Source organism: Oryctolagus cuniculus, chromosome 1 (assembly GCF_964237555.1).
Source record: "Oryctolagus cuniculus chromosome 1, mOryCun1.1, whole genome shotgun sequence".
Classification (NCBI taxonomy): domain Eukaryota; kingdom Metazoa; phylum Chordata; class Mammalia; order Lagomorpha; family Leporidae; genus Oryctolagus; species Oryctolagus cuniculus.
Window position 1 is genome coordinate 57,625,434 of NC_091432.1, and position 21,147 is coordinate 57,646,580.

A 21,147-nucleotide genomic window follows, 5' to 3' on the forward strand; every position below is an offset into this window, starting at 1 on the left:
TCGCAAGGCCTGCAGCCCCAGCTTCCACTGGCTGGGCCCCGAGCGATATGATTGGCATGGCCATCGCACTCTTACGCTTACGAAGCTGCCCTCGTCTGTGAACACCGGCTGCTTCTCGGTTGCAGCCGGGATTCTCAGGCCGGTCCCTAGGAGGAGGTGCCCGCCGCGTCGCCTCGGAGCGCACGCTGGGCACGCGGGCGCCGTTGTGCGGTCCGCGCCTCCCAGCCAGCGGGGCGGCGGGAAGAAGGGGCTTCGCGCCCGCCGTCGCGCTTTGTCCCCGCGCGGCCCCCGTCCACTTCCCCACGGGTGCTCCGCCGGCCGCGAAAGTTTCTCCAGGTGCGGGATTCCGGGCTGGGCTACGTGTCGTGCCTGCCGGAGGCCAGTCCGCCCGCCGGCCTGGGTGAGTGGTCGGTCCCTAAGGTCGCCCCCGGAGGCCGGTCCAGCGGGAGGGGCGGGCGGCCCGGAGCGGCAGGCCGAGGCTGTTGCCATGGCAACGCGCGGGGGCAAACCGGCCTCTTGGGCCTCCGGCTGCGGCTCGGCGGGCGGCCGGGCTGTGGAGTCCCCGCCGCTGGGACTCCATTCCCCCGGGGCCGGCGCTCGGCGTGGGCCGCCCTGGCTGCCCCGGTTCCTCTCTACCCCATCTCGGGACGTGAACCTTTTTGAATGTTTAATGCGAATTTACCTTAGGGTAAGTGTGTGCGGCAGGTAACATCTTCAGCAGGTCTGAAGGTGCGTTTCTCTCGTAGCACCTCATAGGGTGATTCTGTCTGTCCCCGCTCCCAGCGGGTGCACACGGGGGTGAAGAGGCTGGCTCTGTGGCTAGGCCATCGAGGCCCTGTGCCTTAGTTCAGTTTCCTAAATGCTGATTGTGATGGGGCACACAGCTGGGGGCTCCGCTTAGCGGTTTTGTGATGGGTGAAGGCCCAGCGCTGGAGAGTGAGTTTAAGGGACATTTGCGTGCCGACAGCGGCCTGATCCTCCTGGGCTCGCATCACCAGCCAGGACCAGCCGGGGAGGACCCCTGCTCACGGCTGCCTGCCCAGCAGCTCCACTGGCGGGCCCCGCGGAGGGCTCTGCCAATGGGAAGAAACATCCTCAGGGTTAACTATGTCTCCAAACCAAATCTCAAATCCGTCTGTTTATTTCTCTACCACTGTCACCTAGAACAAGCTGCACTCACCTGTTGCCCAGTGTCTTGTAGTATCCTCCTAACTGGTCCTAAGGCGTTCGCTTTATCCTTTCACTAGTCCCAGCCTTTTATTTTTTAATTTTTTTTTTTTTTAAGATTTATGTGAAAGTCACAGTTACACAGAGAGAGAAGGAGAGGCAGAGAGCGAGAGAGGTCTTCCATCTGCTGGTTCACTCCCCAGTTGGCTGAGCTGATTGGAAGCCAGGAGCCAGGAGCCTCCTCCAGGTCTCCCACGCAGGTGCAGGGACCCAAGGACTTGGGCCATCTTCTACTGCTTTCCCAGGCCACAGCAGAGAGCTGGATCGGAAGTGGAACAGCCGGGACTTGAACCGGCACCCATATGGGATGCCGGCACTGCAGGTGGTGGCTTTACCAGCTGCACCACAGTGCCGGCCCCTAGTCCCAGCCTTTTAAAAAGTTAGATTGTGCTTGATTGTACTACACTCCTCTGTGTTCTTAGGATAGAGTTGCAGCTCTAATGTGGCTTAAAACTTGGGTGACCATATGCTTTATTATCCAGGACCATCATAGTTCTTTGTTTTATTTATTTATTTGAGGGGTAGAGCTACAGACAGAGAGAGGGAGAGACAGAAAGGTCTTCCATCCACTGTCACTCCCTAAATGGCTGCAACTGCTGGAGCTGGGCCAATCTGAAGCCAGGAACCAGGAGCTTCCTCCAGGTCTCCCACGTGAGTGTAGGGACCCAAGGACTTGGGCCATCTTCTACTGCTTTCCCAGGCCATAGCAGAGAGCTGGATCAGAGGAGGGTAGCCAGGATTCAAACTGGCACCCTTATGGGATGCCGGCACCACAGGTGCCACAGCGCTGGTCACCAAGATATTTGTGATGATAAAAGAGAATGCTGTTATTTCTATGGGGACTGGGGAGAAGGCTGCACTTGGGACTGTCCCTCAGACAGCCTGGGGCACGTGGTTACTCAGCACTGGCCCTCTTTCCCATCCTTTGTTACCGTTGTCCCCGGCACTGTAGGTTCTTTGCACGCGCTCTGCTCCCTGCCCGCGTGCTCTTCCTGTCACTCTGTCATTAGCCCTTGTGCATCCGGCACAAATGTTGCCTCAGGAAAACAGCCCCTTGCTGCTCTGTCGTTTAATACAGCTTCCAGTCCTCTCTCCTTATGTCGCCTGCCACAATTGATGGCATGTGGCTGGTGCATATTCTGTAGTTAATAAATACTCGAATGTTTGAATTTTAAGCATTTCCCCATTTCATTAAATGATCTCTGGAAGTGTCACAGGGTGGTTAGGTGGCACCGACTTCTGGGCCAGCCTGCTGGAACTGGCTTCCAGCACCACCACAATTTCTTATTTGAAATTTATGGGACTGGCTGCGTTTTACAATTCAAAATATTTCAGTTTATAGAAAGATGACCTGGGATAGACACTGTGTGACGTCTAGTAGGGTCTGGGGCAGCACCCTGTAATTAAACACATGAACTTTTATTTAATAAAATATTTACTCCAAGTAGGATAAAGATGATAAGTGGTTTCACATGAAGTTTTCCCAGCAACTGGGTTTATCACAAATTTATGGAAACATTTTGTTTTCAGAGCTTTTTGGGTTTTTGAATCTCAGATAAAGACTTGCAGCTCTGTCTTAGTGTAAGTGGAGCCCATCCCGTAACTTCTCCGTCCCTCAGATTCCTCAGCTGGGAGGTGGAGGTCATTCTGGCACTGACCTGTCTCAGGTTCTAAGTCATGTTTTGAGGGGTAAATGAGTTAATACATGTTAGGTGCTTAGCATAGTGAATGGTCTTTAGTGTCAGCTCATGTCATTAAAAAAAAATTATTTGAAGCAGTTTGGCAGGTAAAGGTGGGGTGCGAGTGAGAGAGAGAGAAAAAGAGAGAGACAAGAGAGAGGGAGTGAGCAGAAGCGAGCACTTTCGTGCACTGGTTCATTCCCTAGATGGCTGCAACAGCTAAGTCTGGGCCAGACTGAAGCCAGGACCCAGGAACTCCATCCAGGCTGCCTTCCGTTGCTTTCCTGGATCAGAAGCAGAGTAGCTAAGACTGAAACAGGCACGCAGATATGCGGCACCAGTGTAGCAAGCAGAGGCTTAACCCCTGTGCCACAACAGGGACCCCATGCCATTTATTTTAGTTTTTTAAAGTATCTTTAACAATTTTTTATTTTGGCTTATTTTAATTTGATTTGAAAGGCAGAGGTGCAGTGGGAGACAGAGACAGTCCCAGTGTCCTACATGGGTGTCAGCATCCAGCTACATCTGCCCCACCTGCTGCCTGCTCGTATGTACACTAGCAGGAAACTGGATCTGAAGTGGAAGAGCTGGGACTTGAACCAGGCACTCTGATGTGATGTGCGTGTCTCAAGAGGCATCTTAACTGCTATGCCCAACATCTATCCCATCATATCATTTTTGTTGTCCCCATAATCATACCATGGATGAAATAAGAGTTAATTGCAATTTACTTATTGTTGGATATTTGTATTTCAAGTATAAAATATGGCAATGAGTATCTTTATACTTAAATACTTTCATTACATTATTTATTTATTTATTTTTGACAGGCAGAGTTAGACAGTGAGAGAGAGAGACAGAGAGAAAGGTCTTCCTTCCATTGGTTCATGCCCCAAATGGCCACTACGGCTGGCGCACTGTGCCAATCCAAAGCCAGGGGCCAGGTGCTTCTCCTGGTCTCCCATGCGGGTGCAGGGCCCAAGTACTTGGGTCATCCTCCACTGCCTTCCCAGGCCACAGCAGAGAGCTGGCCTGGAAGAGGGGCAACCGGGACAGAATCCGGCGCCCCGACCAGGACTAGAACCCGGTATGCTGGCGCCGCAGGCGGAGGATTAACCTAGTGAGCCGCGGCGCCGGCCAACATTTTTTATTTCTTAACATCAATTCCTAAAAATGAAATTATGGCATCAAAATACAGGAACATTATTAATGCTCCTGAAACATTGAAACTTACTGCCTTACATCTTCAGAAAGATTATGCCAATTTACAGTCCCACCATCAGTTTTATGAAACCCATGCTAACATTGTTTTTATTTTTAAAAAAACTTTGCTAATGTCACAGATAAAAAGTATACCTCCTTATTTTAACTCATATCTGTCATTATTAATGTGGTCAAGCATTTAAAAAAATCTCGTTGCTGGCTATTAGATATTTCTTTTCTATGAAAGGCCTGTATGAGCTTTTTGTTGATTTTTTTTTATTGGAGTCTCAATTTTGTCCTTATCAGTTGTGTAACTGTTGGCTTTCTGTCTTCCCCAGCCAGGGCAGGAGCTAGTGTGCTCGGCGTTAGCTGGAGTTAGTTGGAAGGTAGCCCTGGAGCCTGGGGCAAGTTGTTACTTGTCTGCAGGCTACTAAGCAAGAGAAAACAGTCTCAGGGGCTGGGGCTGGGGAAGCGTTTGGAGCTTGGAAGCAGGAGAGCATCCAGGTAGCAGGCAGAGGATCAGGGCAGACGGGGAGGGGCACAGTGAGCCTCACACCTGGGAGAGAGAAGTGTGACCCTGTTATTGTAGGTACACTGTGGGGAGGAGGTGGGCTGCCGGGCCCATCCTGGCCCCCGCTGCTTCATGTGCACTCCTCCCTCCTACAGTGAGGATATTAGCCTTTGCTTTGACATGGGGGCATTTTCCATACACCAACCTGTCCATTTAATTTATAATGATTCTTGATTGATAGACGCTAAAGTAATTTTAATGTTGTCTGCCTATTAATCTTTTCCTTTGCGATTCATTGCTTTTATATATAGAAAATCCTTTCTATGCAGAGACCAGGTATCTGTTTTCTTTAAGAATGTTACTTGGTGAGGTCAGCAAGTCGGGAGGTAAAGAGTAGGTGAGAGAGAGGTGAGTAGTGTGGTGTCTAATAAAAAACCTAACAGATGAGGTGCAAAGGGTGATACTCATGCCATCTTCACGTCTCTTTGAAGATGGAAGAAAAGCGAGACTGAAGAAGGCTCAGTCTCTGGCAGTGTCTGTTATGCATTGTGAATTTGTAGAATGTTAGCCTTAGAGACTTCTATCTTTCTAAAAGGGAAGATGTGATCTTTGGAAGGTTATTCTACTTCTCATGATCCTGTATGGTGTTTCACCCACAGCTGTTACATATTGAGAAACAATTTCCCTGTTTTTAGAAAGAGGCTTAAAATGGAAAATGTAACAAAATAATTTGCCAAGTTTCCTGGCATTGATAAATTGGTATGTATTAAGATGCATTTCAGGCCGGTGCCGTGGCTCACTAGGCTAATCCTCCACCTTGCGGCGCCGGCACACCGGGTTCTAGTCCCGGTCGGGGTGCCGGATTCTGTCCCGGTTGCCCCTCTTCCAGGCCAGCTCTCTGCTGTGGCCAGGGAGTGCAGTGGAGGATGGCCCAGGTGCTTGGGCCCTGCACCCCATGGGAGACCAGGAGAAGCACCTGACTCCTGCCTTTGGATCAGCACGATGCGCTCGGCGTGCGGCGGCCATTGGAGGAACGGCAAAAAGGAAGACCTTTCTCTCTGTCTCTCTCTCTCACTGTCCACTCTGCCTGTCAAAAAAAAAATAAAAAAAGATGCATTTCACCAGAATTTTCCTTCCTACTGAACTCCAACATACATTAGTGAGGCTAATTTTGTTTTGCCTGGATTTGTGTTAGGGTTCTAGCCTGTGAAGAATGGACAGCATATTGTTAAACTGTACTAATGTATCTTTTTTTTAAATTATAGTGGATTTTTTTCCTGTCTTTTTTTTTTTTAAAGATTTGTTTATTGATTTGACAGGCAGAATCACACTCACACACACACACACACACACACACACACGGGGGAGGGGGGAGAGACAGGGAGAGAGAGAGAGAGATCGACTATCTGTGGGTTCACTCTCCAAATGGCTTCAGCAGCTGAGACTGGGCAGGCTGAAGCCAGGAGCTGGGAACTCCATCCTGGTCTCCCATGTGAGTGGGAGAATCCCAGGAACCTGGGCCATCGTCCACTGCTTTCCCAGGCACATCTGGGGAGCTGGATCGGAAGCAGAGCACCTGCAACTCAAAGGAGCGCTCTGAAATGGGATGCCAAGGTAACAAGTGGCGAGTTAACCTGCTGTGCCACGTTTCTGGCCCCTTCTTTCTTTAATAACTAAATTGTAGGGTGCATAAAGAAACTAATTACATCTCAAATCCCTATGGTTTTATTGACCTGAGTTGTTTTAAGAAAAGTTCATAAGATGAGGGGTAGTAACTTTAGTAATAAATAGATTATCATTTCTTTCTTTCTTTTTTTTTTTTTTTTTTGTTTAGACAGGCAGAGTAGACAGAGAGAAAGAGAGAGAGAGAGAAAGGTCTTCCTCCCATTGGTTCGCCCCACAAATGGTTGCTATGGCCCGCACTGCGCCGATCTGAAGCCAGGAGCCAGGTGCTTCTCCTGGTCTCCCATGCGGGTGCAGGGCCCAAGCACTTGGGCCATCCTCCACTGCACTCCCGGGCCACAGCAGAGAGCTGGCCCGGAAGAGGGGCAACTGGGACAGAACCGGCGCCCCAACCGGGACTAGAACCCGGGGTGCCGACGCAGCAGGCAGTGGATTAGCCTAGTGAGCCGCGGCGCCGGCCAGATTATCATTTCTACATATAGTGGACTAATTATCTTTCTTTTCTTTCTTTTTTTTTTTTTTTTTTTTTGACAGGCAGAGTGGACAGTGAGGGAGAGACAGAGAGAAAGGTCTTCCTTTGCTGTTGGTTCACCCTCCAATGGCTGCTGCAGCCGGCGTGCTGCGCCGGCGCACCGCGCTAATCCGATGGCAGGAGCCAGATACTTATCCTAGTCTCCCATGGGGTGCAGGGCCCAAGCACTTGGGCCATCCTCCACTGCACTCCCTGGCCACAGCAGAGAGCTGGCCTGGAAGAGGGGCAACCGGGACAGAATCCGGCACCCCGACCGGGACTAGAACCTGGTGTGCCGGCACCGCAAGGCGGAGGATTAGCCTAGTGAGCTGCGGTGCCGGCCCCTAATTATCTTTCTTAACAACCATTGGACGTGTCAGTTTGAGTATCAGTGTACATGGTTTTTTTTTTGTTTAATTTATTTGAGAGGTAGAGTTACAGATAGAGAGAGGGAGAGACAGAGAGAAATGTCTTCCATAAGTTGGTTTACTCCCAAAATGGCCGCAATGGCCACACAGGTGCAGAGGCCCAAGCACTTGGGCTTTCTCCCACTGCATTCCCAGGCCATAGCAGAGAGCTGGATTGGAAGAAGAGCAGCTGGGACTCGAACTGGGCCCATATGGGATGTCAGTGCTGCAGGCAGGGACTTAGCCCACTAGACCACAGCACCGGCCCCAGTGAACATGTGTTATTAACATTATGATAAAGTAAGGAAAACAAATTTTCTGTTGATTAAGATAACTTGATGTAGAAATATTGTTGCTTTTTAAATCTACATTTACAAATAATATTAACTGTTAAAACATTCATATAACATTATGATGTGCCAGACACAGTTCTAGAATATTGTATAATATTTTCACTTTTACACTCTACTCTTAGTCATAAAAAGCTTTCTTGTATTATGTATTAACATAAACTGATGGTTATCTGAAAAAATGGTCATTTGGATTCACAAATATACTTCAAGGCCTATTAAAAATATTATAGAAAATGTTTATCCGGTCCCAAGGCTGAGGTGTTTGTTGGTGATTGAAAGTTCTACTCTGTTACTTGTCATTATCCTGGCTCAGTGCTCATCTGTAGTACAGAGCTCACTGGGAGAGAATCCATTTACCAGTTACCAAAGGCAGTGCAGCTGCGGCTCAGGTTTTTACACTATTTGGATTCTTTCAAATTTTTTATCTGCTCTAGGGAGCTCAACTACTAATCAGCTAAAATACTGGGAAGAAGGCAGATATTTATTCTTGGATATTTTACGTGGAAATGTAATTTTCTTCTGAGTGTTCATTATTTTGGTGTTCAGTTTATGGCAGTAAGACAATGTTTTTCATATTTGTTGTGAAAGTAAGCACCGATGTCAGCAGTGATCTTCCAGTTATCTTCTGAGTTGCTTTTCAGCCATATCTCTTAGATTATAATGTGCACACTTAACTGCTTTTTATAGTTGTACCTCACTTTTTTACTGAGATAAAATTTTCATACCATAAAATTTATCCTTTTAAAGTGAGATAGAGTTTCTGTTGGGAAATCTGCTGTTAATCTGATGGGAGCCCCATTAAAGGTGATCTGGTGTTTCTGTCTTGGATATTTTAGGATATTTTCTTTATGTTTCACTTTTTTTTATATTTTATTTTATTTAATGAACATAAATTTCCAAAGTACAGCTTATGGATTACAATAGCTTCCCCCCCCATAACTTCTCTCCCACCCACAACACTCCCCTCTCCCACTCCCTCTCCCCTCCCATTCACATCAAGATTCATTTTCAATTATCTTTATATACAGAAGATCAATTTAGCATATATTAAGTAAAGATTTCAACAGTTTGCACCCACACAGAAACACAAAGTGTAAAATACTATTCGAGTACTAGTTATAGCATTAATTATGTTTCAGTTTTGAAAGTTTATAATGTGTGTGCTGAGGATCTTTTCTGGCCATGCCTATTTGGGGTTCTCTGTGCTTCCTGTATTTGAATGTTCATATCCTTCTACAGACTGGGGACATTTTCTGCTGTTATTTCACTGAATAAGTTTTCTAAGCCACTCTTTTTCCTCCATACCTTCAGAAATTCCTAAGACTCATATATTTGATCATTTAATGGTATCCCATAGATTCCAAACACCTTCTTAATTTTTTCTTCTTCTTTTTTTTTTTGGTCTGAGAAATTTCAAAAGTCTTGCCTTTTAAATCTGATACGTTTTCTTCTGCCTCACAAGTCTGTTTTTAAGGCTTTTGAATGTAGTTTTTATTTTGACTTATGAACAGTTCATTTCTATGTATCTGCCTTATTTTTCTTCAGTATGTCTATCTCTGCAGAATTTCTCATCCAGGGCTATACAGATTTCTTTATTTCCTGTAGCTGTTTCTCTGTGTTCTTGAGTAACTTGACATTCTTTGAATTCCTTTTCAGGCATTTCGTCAGTCTCCCTTTCTTCACAGTCCAATATGCATGTATTATTGTGCTCGTTTTGAAAAGTCATATTGCCTTCCTTGTTCATGTGTCTTTTAATTTTTAAAGATTGATTTATTTATTTGAAAGGCAGAGTTGCAGAGAGAGAAAGAGAGAGAGAGAGAAAAAAAAATCTTCCATCCACTGGTTCACTCCTCAAATGGCTGCAATGGCCAGAGCTGTGCCTCTCCGAAGCCAGGAGCCAGGAGCTTTTTCTAGGTCTCCCACACAGGTGCAGGGGCCCAAGGACTTGGGCCATCTTCTGCTGCTTTCCCAGCCCAAGCAGAGAGCTGGATCAGAAGTGGAGCAGCTGGGACTCGAACCGGTGTCCATTTGCGATGCTGGCACTGCAGGTGGCGACTTCACCCGCTTTGTCACAGTGCTGGTCCTGAAGGCTTTATTTTTAGAAATGTGACTTTCTGGCTCAGTGGAGTACCTGAGACTTGTGCTGGAGTTCCAGGGGGGTGTGCTGGGTGGGGACAGGGAGCTCTGGCCACCATCTATGGGTTTGGGCATAAGTCTGCAGTGATTCCCAAGATGGGTTTGGTGTTGCACCTCTGGCTACAGTCAGCAGGGGGAGGGGATGTTGGATCTAGCCTGTGTGTTCAGTCTCAGTCCTTCTCTCTGCCAAGGTGAACCAGGTGATTCATGGCCTACAGGATCTCACAGCGCATGTGCACCCCACCCACCCAAATACACGGCCTTTCAGAGCACCGACCTACTTCATGGTGTGTACCTGTACCCTAAGCCCTCTGGAGATCTGTCCCCAGCTCCCAGGGAACTCTTGTCTTCAGCATTTTCTGTTTTCCCCAGGCATCTGTTGTGGGCTGTTGCTTTCCTGATTCTCTTTTTGTAGCAGGCGGCCACTTTTACCAGCACTCTCTCCGGTTACTTTCCCATTTACTTTGGGGCTATGATTCTTACTCAGGGAGAACTCCTTCTTGGTGATGCACTTTGATGGTTTCTCTTGCAGGGCCTCATTTGGAGTAGCTGAGGGTTGAGGAGTGGTCCCGCGGCTCAGGAATGTTAGTCTTGTTGGGGACAGCCGTCCTCCATGTATCCTGGTTATTTGTCCCCTCAGGGCATGGCTTAAGCTGTCCTTTCAGACATGAAAGAATATGTCTGAAGTTCCAGAGGTCACTTATGTAGGACTTTGTTCTGGAATCTTCCCAACATTTTGAATCTTGAAGGAGCTGGCTTTGAAAAGGTTGTTTAGAGGTCAGAAGGGAGGGTACCACAGCTGTTTCAAATACTTGAAGGATTGTTCAGATATAGTGGACAGAGTCCCAGGTTTTGGCCTTAAATTCTAGACCTGCCACTTCCTAGGTTTTCTCTGTGTTTTTTTTTTTTTTCCATCTAAATTCCTTTCAACCAAAAATCATTCTGATTCATTTAACATAAGAGGCAATGATTTTACTGATTAGATCTGGATTCTTGGTGTAGATTGAGTGGCAGGATTTTAGCTTTTTGAGCTCAGCCACCAGTGAATTGAAATTGTAATAGCTGTATTTATTACACTCAGAACTGAATGACTTATTAATAAGCTATTCCTTAGTCCCATATTATCTCTGTTTTACAGACTAATTTTTTAATAGGATTTCTTTAATTGTATCAAATGTTTCATTCCTATGATGCTTAAAATGTCTGATTGCTCTAATCTCCCGGGAAGCTAAAGTCTTAATTACATTTAGTATTTCTTATGTCATCTGATTCTTTAGATGAGATTAAAAGTAACTTATTTTAAAGGCTATGACTACTCTATTTATGACTATGCTTACTGAAAATTTAGGAAGTTTTGATCATATTAAATTAGATGACCATTATCTCAAATGATCTGGGTTGTGCATTAGCATATAGGATAGTTAACTTCTTTCAAAATGAATACCTTGATGATACTATTTTTTGCTACCTTCCCCCTGTTTTCCTTATCCTTGTCTTTGGATAGCATTGATTTATATTTTCTGCTTATCTGTTTATTTTCATGATACAGGTCAAGACTTGCTCCCTAGGAGGCAAAGTTCTTCAATTTGGTCCTTTCCCATATATCAGTAAATGTTGGTGGTAATTTATGGTATTTGACTTTTAGTCTTCGATGCTGTTTTTCAGCAGTGATATTGACAAACTGAATTCCATTAAGAGGGTAAAGGGACTGGGATTGTGAAGGTCTTCAGATGATATGAGGGGTAGCTAAGGGTGTTCGGAATGTAGAACGATGATTAGTCTTGGGAAATATGACCAAGTGCACGTATACTCATTTTCTTCATACTCAGACGGCTGAGATCTGTTAAAGAAGAACTAGGCTTAACTGTAAGAAGGATACAAATGGGCATGCCTTGTAGGAAGGTTTTGAAGGAGATAATTTTGGTTCATTGTGAGTAGGAAATGCTGTTGTAGGTGTTCAGTGACACCTTGGGAAGTAAGGAAGTGGTTTGTGTCCCTGGAAAACTTTAAACAGTGTTCCTCTCCGTGCCCATCAGATCTTTGAGAGAAATTCCATTCAGGTACTCTTCCCAGTTCCTAGATTCTGTGCTTGCCTGGCCACTGGTGCTGTCATGTGGCTGCTTTTCCACTCTGGGTTTTACTTCAGTGATTTGTATGCTTGGTTTTATGTTCCTGAGTGGGCCATGATGTGGTTGAGTGAAGCTGTCTAATGGTAAATTTTAATTTTAGATAATTAACAAAGTAGACGTGCTTATGTATCATGAACTCATATATATTTATATACATATGCACATTTGTATAATTACACTTTTTTAGTTTTGTTTTGTGTTCCTATTATTATAAAATGATATCAAGCCATGTGCCATAGAGATAACTGAGTATCATAAGAAAATATTTTCTTATCAGATTGAGTTTTTGAAGAATGAAGCTCTGTTAAGTTCTTAACGTAGAGTGCCTCTCTCTCCAAAAGAGAGCCTTTGTGGAAGAGGGAATTGAACACTGTTGGCTCATTACGAAATTATTTGAAAAAGATCAATAAATAAAATAGTATGGACATTCAATTAGTGTTTCAGATATGTAAGAGTAGGAAGTAGGAGCATGATAGTCATTTTGGGAAATTGTGTTTTCAGAGTCACTTACTAATTGGATTGTTGAGTACTGTGTTAGTGGTTTCAAATTCATTGCAGTTCTGACCTGAGGTAATAGACACCGAGGTAAAATGAAATCCATCTTCCTGAAGAACTGCTGGTTATATGAAATGATTAAATTTGATTTTAAAATAAAACATTAAGTGCAAAGCACTAAGAGTTTGAAAAACTACTTACAGGTCCCATGAAAGAAGATTTAATGCATTTAGCTTCCAAACAGTTTGCTCATTCTAGATGAAATGCCTTTACAGTTAAGCCAGTTATCATGCCAATAAATTAATAAAATAGAGGAAGTTACTTATCTTCTCCCATCCTTCAGGGCAGAGTTCTCTTTCAGGAGACTCCCTTCTGAAGTGGTAAGCGTCTGTCTAAGTGTTTGTGACCTCTTTTCCCAAGTCGACAGAGACATCTGTTGTCTGGGATGAACCTAAGTTCAGTGCAGGTGCTGTTGAAACGTTGATCTGATTCTGTGAAAAAGAAAGTCATCATCATGCTGGGAGAAATTTCCTTGGTAACAAAGGTACAAGTTTTATGGGACTTTTATAATCATTTAATACTTGTTATTTAAAGAGCACCAAAACGTTTGTGACAAAGGCAAATTACATCTCTCTTCCAGGTGCCTATGCAGCCCAAGGCATTAGAACTAGACAACATGGGGAGTGTCTTCACATTCGTTGCAGAGTAAGATAAATCCTTGGCAGTCTTGGGGAATGAACAGATTCTGTGTCTCTGCTAAAATTAATTTTCATCTTTCACATGATAATCTTTTTGTCTAACTCCAGCCTGAATATTACGTAGTGTAAATAGTTATTTATTTTTTAAGATTTTATTTATTTATTTGAGAGGTAGAGTTACAGACAGTGAGAGGGAGAGACAGAAAGAAAGGTCTTCCTTCTGTTGGTTCACTCCCCAAATGGCCGCAACAACCGGAGCTGTGCCGATCCAAAGCCAGGAGCCAGGAGCTTCTTCTGGGTCTCCCAAGCAGGTACAGGGGCCCAAGCACTTGGGCCGTCTTCTACTGCTTTCCCAGGCCACAGCAGAGAGCTGGATTGGAAGAGGAGCAGCCTGGACTAGAACCAGCACCCATATGTGATGCCGGTGCCGCAGGTGGAGGATTAACCTACTGCACCATGGCACCAGCCCCAAATAGTTATTTTTAATGTTGAGATAATTAGGCCGGTGCCGCGGCTCACTAGGCTAATCCTCCGCCTTGCGGCGCCGGCACACCGGGTTCTAGTCCCGGTTGGGGCGCTGGATTCTGTCCAGGTTGCCCCTCTTCCAGACCAGCTCTCTGCTGTGGCCAGGGAGTGCAGTGGAGGATGGCCCAGGTGCTTGGGCCCTGCACCCCATGGGAGACCAGGAAAAGCACCTGGCTCCTGGCTCCTGCCATCGGATCAGCGCGGTGCGCCGGCCGCAGCGTGCCAGCCGCGGCGGCCATTGGAGGGTGAACCAACGGCAAAGGAAGACCTTTCTCTCTGTCTCTCTCTCTCACTGTCCACTCTGCCTGTTAAAAAAAAAAAATGTTGAGATAATTGTGTTTTTCAAATGTTTGAATGTTTGATACAAATACTGAACAAATGAATTTAGGACTATTTCCTGAACATTTTAGAGTAAAATTGCAAAGTAAAAATATGACTATCTGTAGAGAATATCTAGCATTTTCTTTTTTCCTTTAATAGAATATCCTTCTGCATTTTTCTGAAAATATTATTCATAATATTGACCAAGGAGCTTCTTTTTCTTGTGCCTATGGGAGTTCTCTACCTCTCCTGACTGTTGCCTTTATTCTTTTTTATTTTTTATTTTTTTTTGACAGGCAGAATTAGACAGTGAGAGAGAGATACAGAGAAAAAGGTCTTCCTTCTGTTGGTTCACTCCCCAAATGGCCACTACGGCTGGCGTGCTGCATCGATCCGAAGCTAGGAGCCAGGTGCTTCTTCCTGGTCTCCCATGCTGGTGAAGGGCCCGAAGACTTGGGCCATCCTCCACTGCCTTCCCGGGCCACAGCAGAGAGCTGGACTGGAAGAGGAGCATCCGGGACAGAATCCGGCACCCCAACTGGGACTAGAACCCGGGGTGCAGGTGCTGCAGGTGGAGGATTAGCCTAGTGAGCCGCAGGTCAGCCACCTTTATTCTTTTTTAAGATTTATTTTATTTATTTGACGGGCAGAGAGAGGAAGAGACAGAGAGAGGTCTTCCATCTGCTGGTTCACTCCCCAAATGGCCCAATGGCCAGAGCTACACTCATCTGCAGCCAGGAGCCAAGAGCCTCCTCCGGGTCTCCTGTGTGGGTGCAGGGGCCCAAGGACTTGGGCTGGCCTTCACTGCTCTCCCAGGTGCATTAGCATGGCACTGGATTGGAAGTGGAACAGCCAGGACTAGAACCAGCGCCCATATGGGATGCCAGTGTTGTAGGTGGCAGCTTAACCTGCTATGCCACAATGCCGGCCATCGACTGCTGCCTTTTGACTTAATTGTGAAATTAGATTGCTCTTTCTCATTCTTTCCCTTCTTCTCTCCCTCCTTTTCTCCTTTCCACAAATGCTTAATGCCTACATGCTCTGTGAAAGCCCTAAAAATACAGTGATGAATTAGTGATAATATCTTTGAGTTCATGAGAATCTGATGGAGGAGGTGCACAAACATAAAGGCAAAGCTGTATATAAAATGCTGAAAAGTATGGAGAATAGGGAAACTTAACTTTGTGGATTGGGATGGGGCAAATAAGAGAGTTAAGAATTTACTGTTAATACAGAAAGGTAAATTGAGAATAAAAATTTTTGTTCTGTTAATGTTCAATCTACATGAATTTCAGGCACTGATTTTTCAGGTCAGTGTGGTAGAATTTATAGCTGACCAGGAGACTTAGGCCTGTGTTTTGGACTCATATCTAAAAGATCTCCTGTGATAGATTGGTTGGTTTCTTTCTGGAGGCTTGGCTAGAGACCCGTCATTATGCTTGCTTTCTTACCTCTGTATTACTAGAACTGTCTCTACTTGCGTCTTCAGGGATGCCCATGTGGTCATTTTTGAAGAATTCTTACCTGATCACTTGACAGTTACAGCATCCTGAGTGTCTTCCTAAAGCTTTCAGCTTCTGTATTTATTGTTGTGCTATTTACTTGGCTTATTTTTCACTGAAAAATCCTATGCTTGGGGCCAGCATCGTGGTGCAGTGGGTTACACCATGGCCTGTAATGCTGGCACCCATTTGTGTGCTGGTTCGAGTTGCAACTGTTCCACTTCAGATCCAGCTCCCTGCTAATGGCCTGGGAAAGCAGCGGAGGGTGCTTGGGCCCCTGGCACCCACACAGAGACTAGGATGAAGCTCCTGACTCCTGGCTTCAGCCTGGCCCAGCCCTGGCCATTGTGGCTCTTTGAGGGAGTGAACCAGTGGATGGAAGACCTCTCTTTTTATCTCTCCCCACCCTTCTCTGTAACTGTGCCTTTCAAATTAATAAACAATAAAATCTTTTTAAAAAATCCAGTGCGCAATGTTTGCAAAATGTTCACAAGTCTTTGAAGCCATATTTTTGATATTCAGTTATTTTCTCAGCAAGTATTTAGTGAAGCACCTGCCACATGGCAGGCATTGTATTGAATATTGGAATAGAAGAAAGATGTGGTCTCTACCTGCATGGAGTTTACAGTCCCTCGGGGAATATTGAAAATAGGCAGGTGTGAACAGTGTTGAGATAGGGAAATACAGGGTACTGCTTGATACATAGAGAAGGTACCTCATCCAGGCTTGGGGGCCACTGGATGTGTCTTTGGATGAAGTGACTTCTAGGCTAAGACTTGAAGGATCGGTAAAAACTACCCAGTTGAAAGGCAGAGTGATGGGGCAAGGTGTTTCAAGCAGAGGAAGTAGCACGTGTTAAGTCTGGCCCTGAAATACTTAGGGACTGATAGCTTTAAGAATGAAAAGAATGACTAGAACCTGTCGTAAAAGGGGGAGGGGATAAAGACCATGCTGGAGACCCTATAATGCACGTCATACTGGGGTATCTGAGCCATGTTAAGGAATTTAAACTGTCATTCAAAGTAGTAGGGAGACATTGAATGGCTTTTAAGTAGAGGAATGATGTAGCTAGAAAAGCATTTTCAAAGATAATTTTGGTTGCAGTTTGGAGAATATACTGGAGGGGCTAAAGATAATGAGATTAGTTAACTTGAGGCTGGTATTGTAGTCCAGAGAGGGGATACTGGAATCATTGACCGGGCAAATGGCCGTGGGCATAATATGTCTAAAATTTCAGGTGTGATGGAGGCTGAGATTAATTGGACATGTAGTCCTACATTTTTATTTTCTGTATTAAATTCTAGGTATTACATTTTTATAGGACAAAAGACTTTTCAAAATTTTATTTATGTTGAAAATGGAATACTATGAAGTATGCCACACATTATTCTTAGCACTTTACATGTGGTAATTCATTTATATTTCACAACAATCCTATGAGATAGATACCAGTGTTATCTCTGCTACATACATTAATATGCCTGAGGTCAATAAAAAGTAAATGCTTCATCTGGGTTTGAAATATGCTGATTTGGTGGTGGAATCGGTTTTCTTAACTACTACCCTCCAATCTTGGAAGTTGAAAGAATTTGCCCGAGTCCCCTCTCCAAATCTCTCTTCTCCTATTGTCTCCATTTTGAAGGGAAGTATATTAGTTTTTTTAAAGACTTATTTATTTGAAAGGCAAAGTTACAAAGAAGGAGAGGTTCTTTGTAACAACAGAGAGAAAGAGAGAGAGAGAGGAAGAGAGAGAGAGAGAGAGAGAGAGGTTTTCCATCCGCTGGTTTACTCCCTGGATGGCCAAAATGGCTGGAGCTATGCTGATCCGAAGCCAGGAGCCAGGAGCTTCTTCAGGTCTCCCACATGGATATAGAGGCCTAAGGACTTGGACCATCTTCCACTGCTTTCTCAGGCCATAGCAGAGAGCTGGATCAGAAGTGGAGCAGCTGGGACTCGAACCGGCACCCAATATGGGATGCCGACACCACAGGCAGTGGCCACACTGACTATGCCACAGAGCTGGCCCCAGATTAGTTTTAAAGATGTTTAGAAATAGAATCAGAATGTACATATTTAGGGAGAGAGATGGAAGGTGGAATGACTGTTAAATTTATGGTATAGCTGCTTGAGTGCCTGTAGTGGGTTGAATATTGAGTCCCTCCAAGTTCATATGCTGAAGCTGTAATGCCAGTGTGGTGGTACTTGGAGGGGAGGCCTTTAAGAAGTGACTAGGTGATGAGAGTAGAGCTGGTGTGAGTGGGGTTAGTGTGAGAGGCCAGACAGTGGGCTCGCTTTCTGCTCTCCACTTGAAGACACAGCAAGAAGACAGCTGTCTATAATCCAGGAAGAAGGCCCTCCCCAAGAACTGACTTATCACTCTGATTTCAGACTTCTAAACTCCAGGAGTAAGAAGTAAGTGTTTGTTGTAAAGCCACTTAAGCTAAGGTAATTTTTAGCAGCCAAAGCTGACTGAGACAGTGAATGTGGGAGTATTGACTCAAATAGGGAACCCAGGGAGTGAGGAAGGAAGAACAAGGTAAGGGTTGAGGGTGGAGGAGCAAGGTGAGATAATTATTACTGTCTTGAAAATATTGAATTTGAAGTGTTCGTGGGCAATCCTTGTAGATAAATGCTCAATAGGCAGTTTTAGGTATGGGTCTGAAAGCTCAGGAGAAAATCTCAACTTGGATACATGGATTTGGTAGCCTTCATTATATAACCTACGTGGCATGAGTGCTTTTATTACTGTAGGAAATATTGCAATCATTTGTATAGCTGTCCATTTGTAAAATTGAAAGCACCACACTTTTGTTAGTAGTTTAAGAAGAATTTCCCCCCTGGAATTACTGTGTTTTTCAAAGTCAGAACTTGTATATCTCTTTGATGTAAATGTGAGAAGACGACACTCTTTTTAGAGGAGAATGAAGAGTTGGATTTTTTGAAAAAGAGAAGAATGAATATAGAAAAGAAGTTGTTGAAGAAAATATTTACTGTCTGCAATAGTATAGTTTTGGGTGGGTGGTAGATGAATTCAGAATAGAAAACATTCCTCTCCTTACCTTTGCCATGGAAAGTGAATGGAAATACAGGACAGGCCCACGTGAGCATCCGTGAGCAGATTTGCAGAAATGCCATGCGATGTAAATACAGTTGGGCAGCATGTGAACCTTCGTTGCAGAAAGATTTCTAAAGAAATGAGCTGAGTTAAGGATTTCTGAGAGGAGGCTTGGGTTAAGGTTAGGTTGGAGATGAGAAATGTAACTTGGTGGGGAGGTAGGGCAAGGTGTCCATGGAGGAATTTAGAGGGAGGGGTGAGTGAGGCAGAAGACGCCTCTGCTGGGCTGAGGCTGCAAGTCTGAGCTTCCAAAGGTCAGAGTGGGGAGAAAGAGGGTGGGTGGTGGTAGTTACAAGTTCTCCACCAGGCCAGCTTGCTCTCAGATTGCTTACAGCTGGGCAGATGATACACTATGAAATAGAAACAGATGATAGCAGGTAACCCAGGGTGGAGGAGCTGGACCTTATTAATTTTTTATAAGATTTATTTATTTATTATCTATTTACCTATTTATCTTATCTCTTTATTTATTTGAAAGATAGAATGACAAATAGGGAGGGAGAGAATGAGAGATCTTCCATCTGTTGGCTTATTCCCAATCGGTCAAAGTCAGGAGCCAGAAACCCCAGCTGGGTCTTCCACTTGGGTGGCAGGGACCCAAGCATTCAGGCCACCTCCTGCCGCTTTACCTGGCACGATAACAGGGAGCTGGATTGGAAATGGAGTGACTGGACCGCGAGTACGTGCTCCACCTGGTTGAGGCTGGTGGCCTAACTTTATGTACCACAACCCAGGCTCCAGTAGCTGGAGTTTAGAGGAGAGATTTGTGGTTCTCAAATCCAGGACAGCTTTTGTGAATCAGGTCTTGAGTTGCATAGTAAGGTCCCTGCAGGAGAGAGAAAAACATTGTAGGTAAGGGAAGTTCGATGATTTCCGGGTAAGAATGGCTACTCAATAAGGATGTGAGTGAAATGAGCAGGTGGATGAGAAGACGTGAATTCTAGGTAGCTATTTTTTGTTTTCTCCTAAAGCCTGTGGCTTTTGGCAAATCACTGTTCTTTGGCTTTCATTTATTTATTTCACTATTTTAAAATCACTTTGATTCATATTTAATAGGTTGATTAAAATTAAATTTAAAATGTTAATAAAAGAGGGATAAAATATATGCTCTGATTCCTTTATACTTGCTGAAAAAATTTATAATATCCTTTAAGGGGCTTCCTTCTGAGATTCTTATTCCAGGAATTGAACTGAAGTGTTTTAAATTCCCTTGTAAATGGTAAAAGTAAGACTACAAATACGAAGTGGCATTATGTTTAGTAGGGTGGAGACTATGTGGCTGTATCTGCATTTAGTGGCAAAGTTTAGATTTGTTATAAAAACCTATACCAAATGTGCAGTGGCTCCTAGTTGCCTCCCTCATATAATTCAAACTCTTTAGCTACTTCTTTGGGGTCAGATCCAACCTCTAGTGGTTATAAAATGGACAACTGTGGCAGAATGCCATACATTTTCTTAAGAAACTAGCAAAATTTGTTCATTGAGAATAAGAAAGGTTAAAACGGATTGGAATGGCATAACTGTGTGATTTTTCAAGTCTGCAGTACCATTTAAAAGAGCATTAAGTAATAATTGTGCTAATTGTTTTATATACTTGATTTTTTTTTTTTTTTTTTGGACAGGCAGAGTTAGACAGTGAGAGAGAGAGAGAGACAGAGAGAAAAGGTCTTCCTTCCATTGGTTCACCCCCAAATGGCTGCCATGGCCGGAGCGCTGCACCAATCCGAAGCCAGGGGCCAGGTGCTTCTTCCTGGTCTCCCATGCGGGTGCAGGACCCAAGCACCTGGACCATCCTCCACTGCCTTCCTGGGCCACCGCAGAGAGCTGGACTGGAGTAGGTACTCACTTCTTCACAGCTCCTGCATTGGTGGACTATAAAATAACATGAAGATGATGTTACTATTACACAGTGCTTTGCATTTTTCTGTGTTACTCAGTGAGAAATTACTATGTCTAGGTATGGTTCTACATATGTTTAATAGCACATGCATAAGGGCCAGTGTTGTGGCGTAGCAGGTTAAGCCTCCACCAGCAATGCCAGCATCCCATATTGGCGCCGGTTCAAGACCCAGCTGCTCCACTTCCCATCTAGCTCCCTGCTAATGGTTTGGGAAAGCAGTAGAACATGGCCCAAGTGCTTGTGCCCCTGTGCCCACATGGGAGACCCGGATGAAGCTCCAGGTTCCTGGTTTTGGCTTGGACCAGCCCTGGCCATTTTGGAGGAGCAACCAGGACAGAATCCGGCGCCCCAGCTGGGACTAGAACCCGGGGTGCTGCAGGCGGAGGATTAGCTAAGTGAGCTGCGGCACCAGCTATATACTTGATTTGATTTATTGCTCAGTAACTGTCATTACTCCCATTTTTCAGATGAGGAAACTGGGACTTGGAGAACTTGCCTAAGGTTACACACTGGTGAATGGAGAGCTGGGAGTAAACACAGATCTTATCCACAGAGTCTCTGCATGTAACTATAACCTTATAAATTATTTAAAATTTAATTTTTTGAATGGATAATAGTTGTACTTTGTACATAATTTAAAAATATAAGGATAGATGGTGAAAACAGTTTCCTTTGTCCTTGTATCTTTGTCCCTGGTTTCCTTTGCATGTGAACAAATAACAACGAGATGTTCTGTGTGTGTATGTATAAAT

General features: G+C 44.6%; 1 protein-coding gene across 16 annotated transcripts in view; it reads left to right on the plus strand.

Annotated features, from left to right (window-relative positions):
* Positions 1-207: 207 nt before the first annotated feature.
* The window catches only part of STK33 (serine/threonine kinase 33), a 182,673-nt gene continuing 161,733 nt past the window's right edge, over positions 208-21,147 (plus strand). For 3 of the 16 annotated variants that reach the window (XM_051824225.2, XM_017345174.3, XM_051824258.2), the window contains exons 1-3: positions 266-400; positions 12,975-13,039; positions 20,863-20,959. Coding sequence is in view for 3 of the 16 variants with exons in the window: in XM_051824258.2 (XP_051680218.2) it covers positions 20,958-20,959 (2 nt within the window). In the remaining 13 variants the exon portion in view is untranslated. Of the gene's footprint in view, positions 401-496; positions 689-12,974; positions 13,040-20,862; positions 20,960-21,147 lie in introns of those variants that run through there. The other 13 variants (XM_051824230.2, XM_017345173.3, XM_051824269.2 and 10 more) reach the window with 10 other exon arrangements.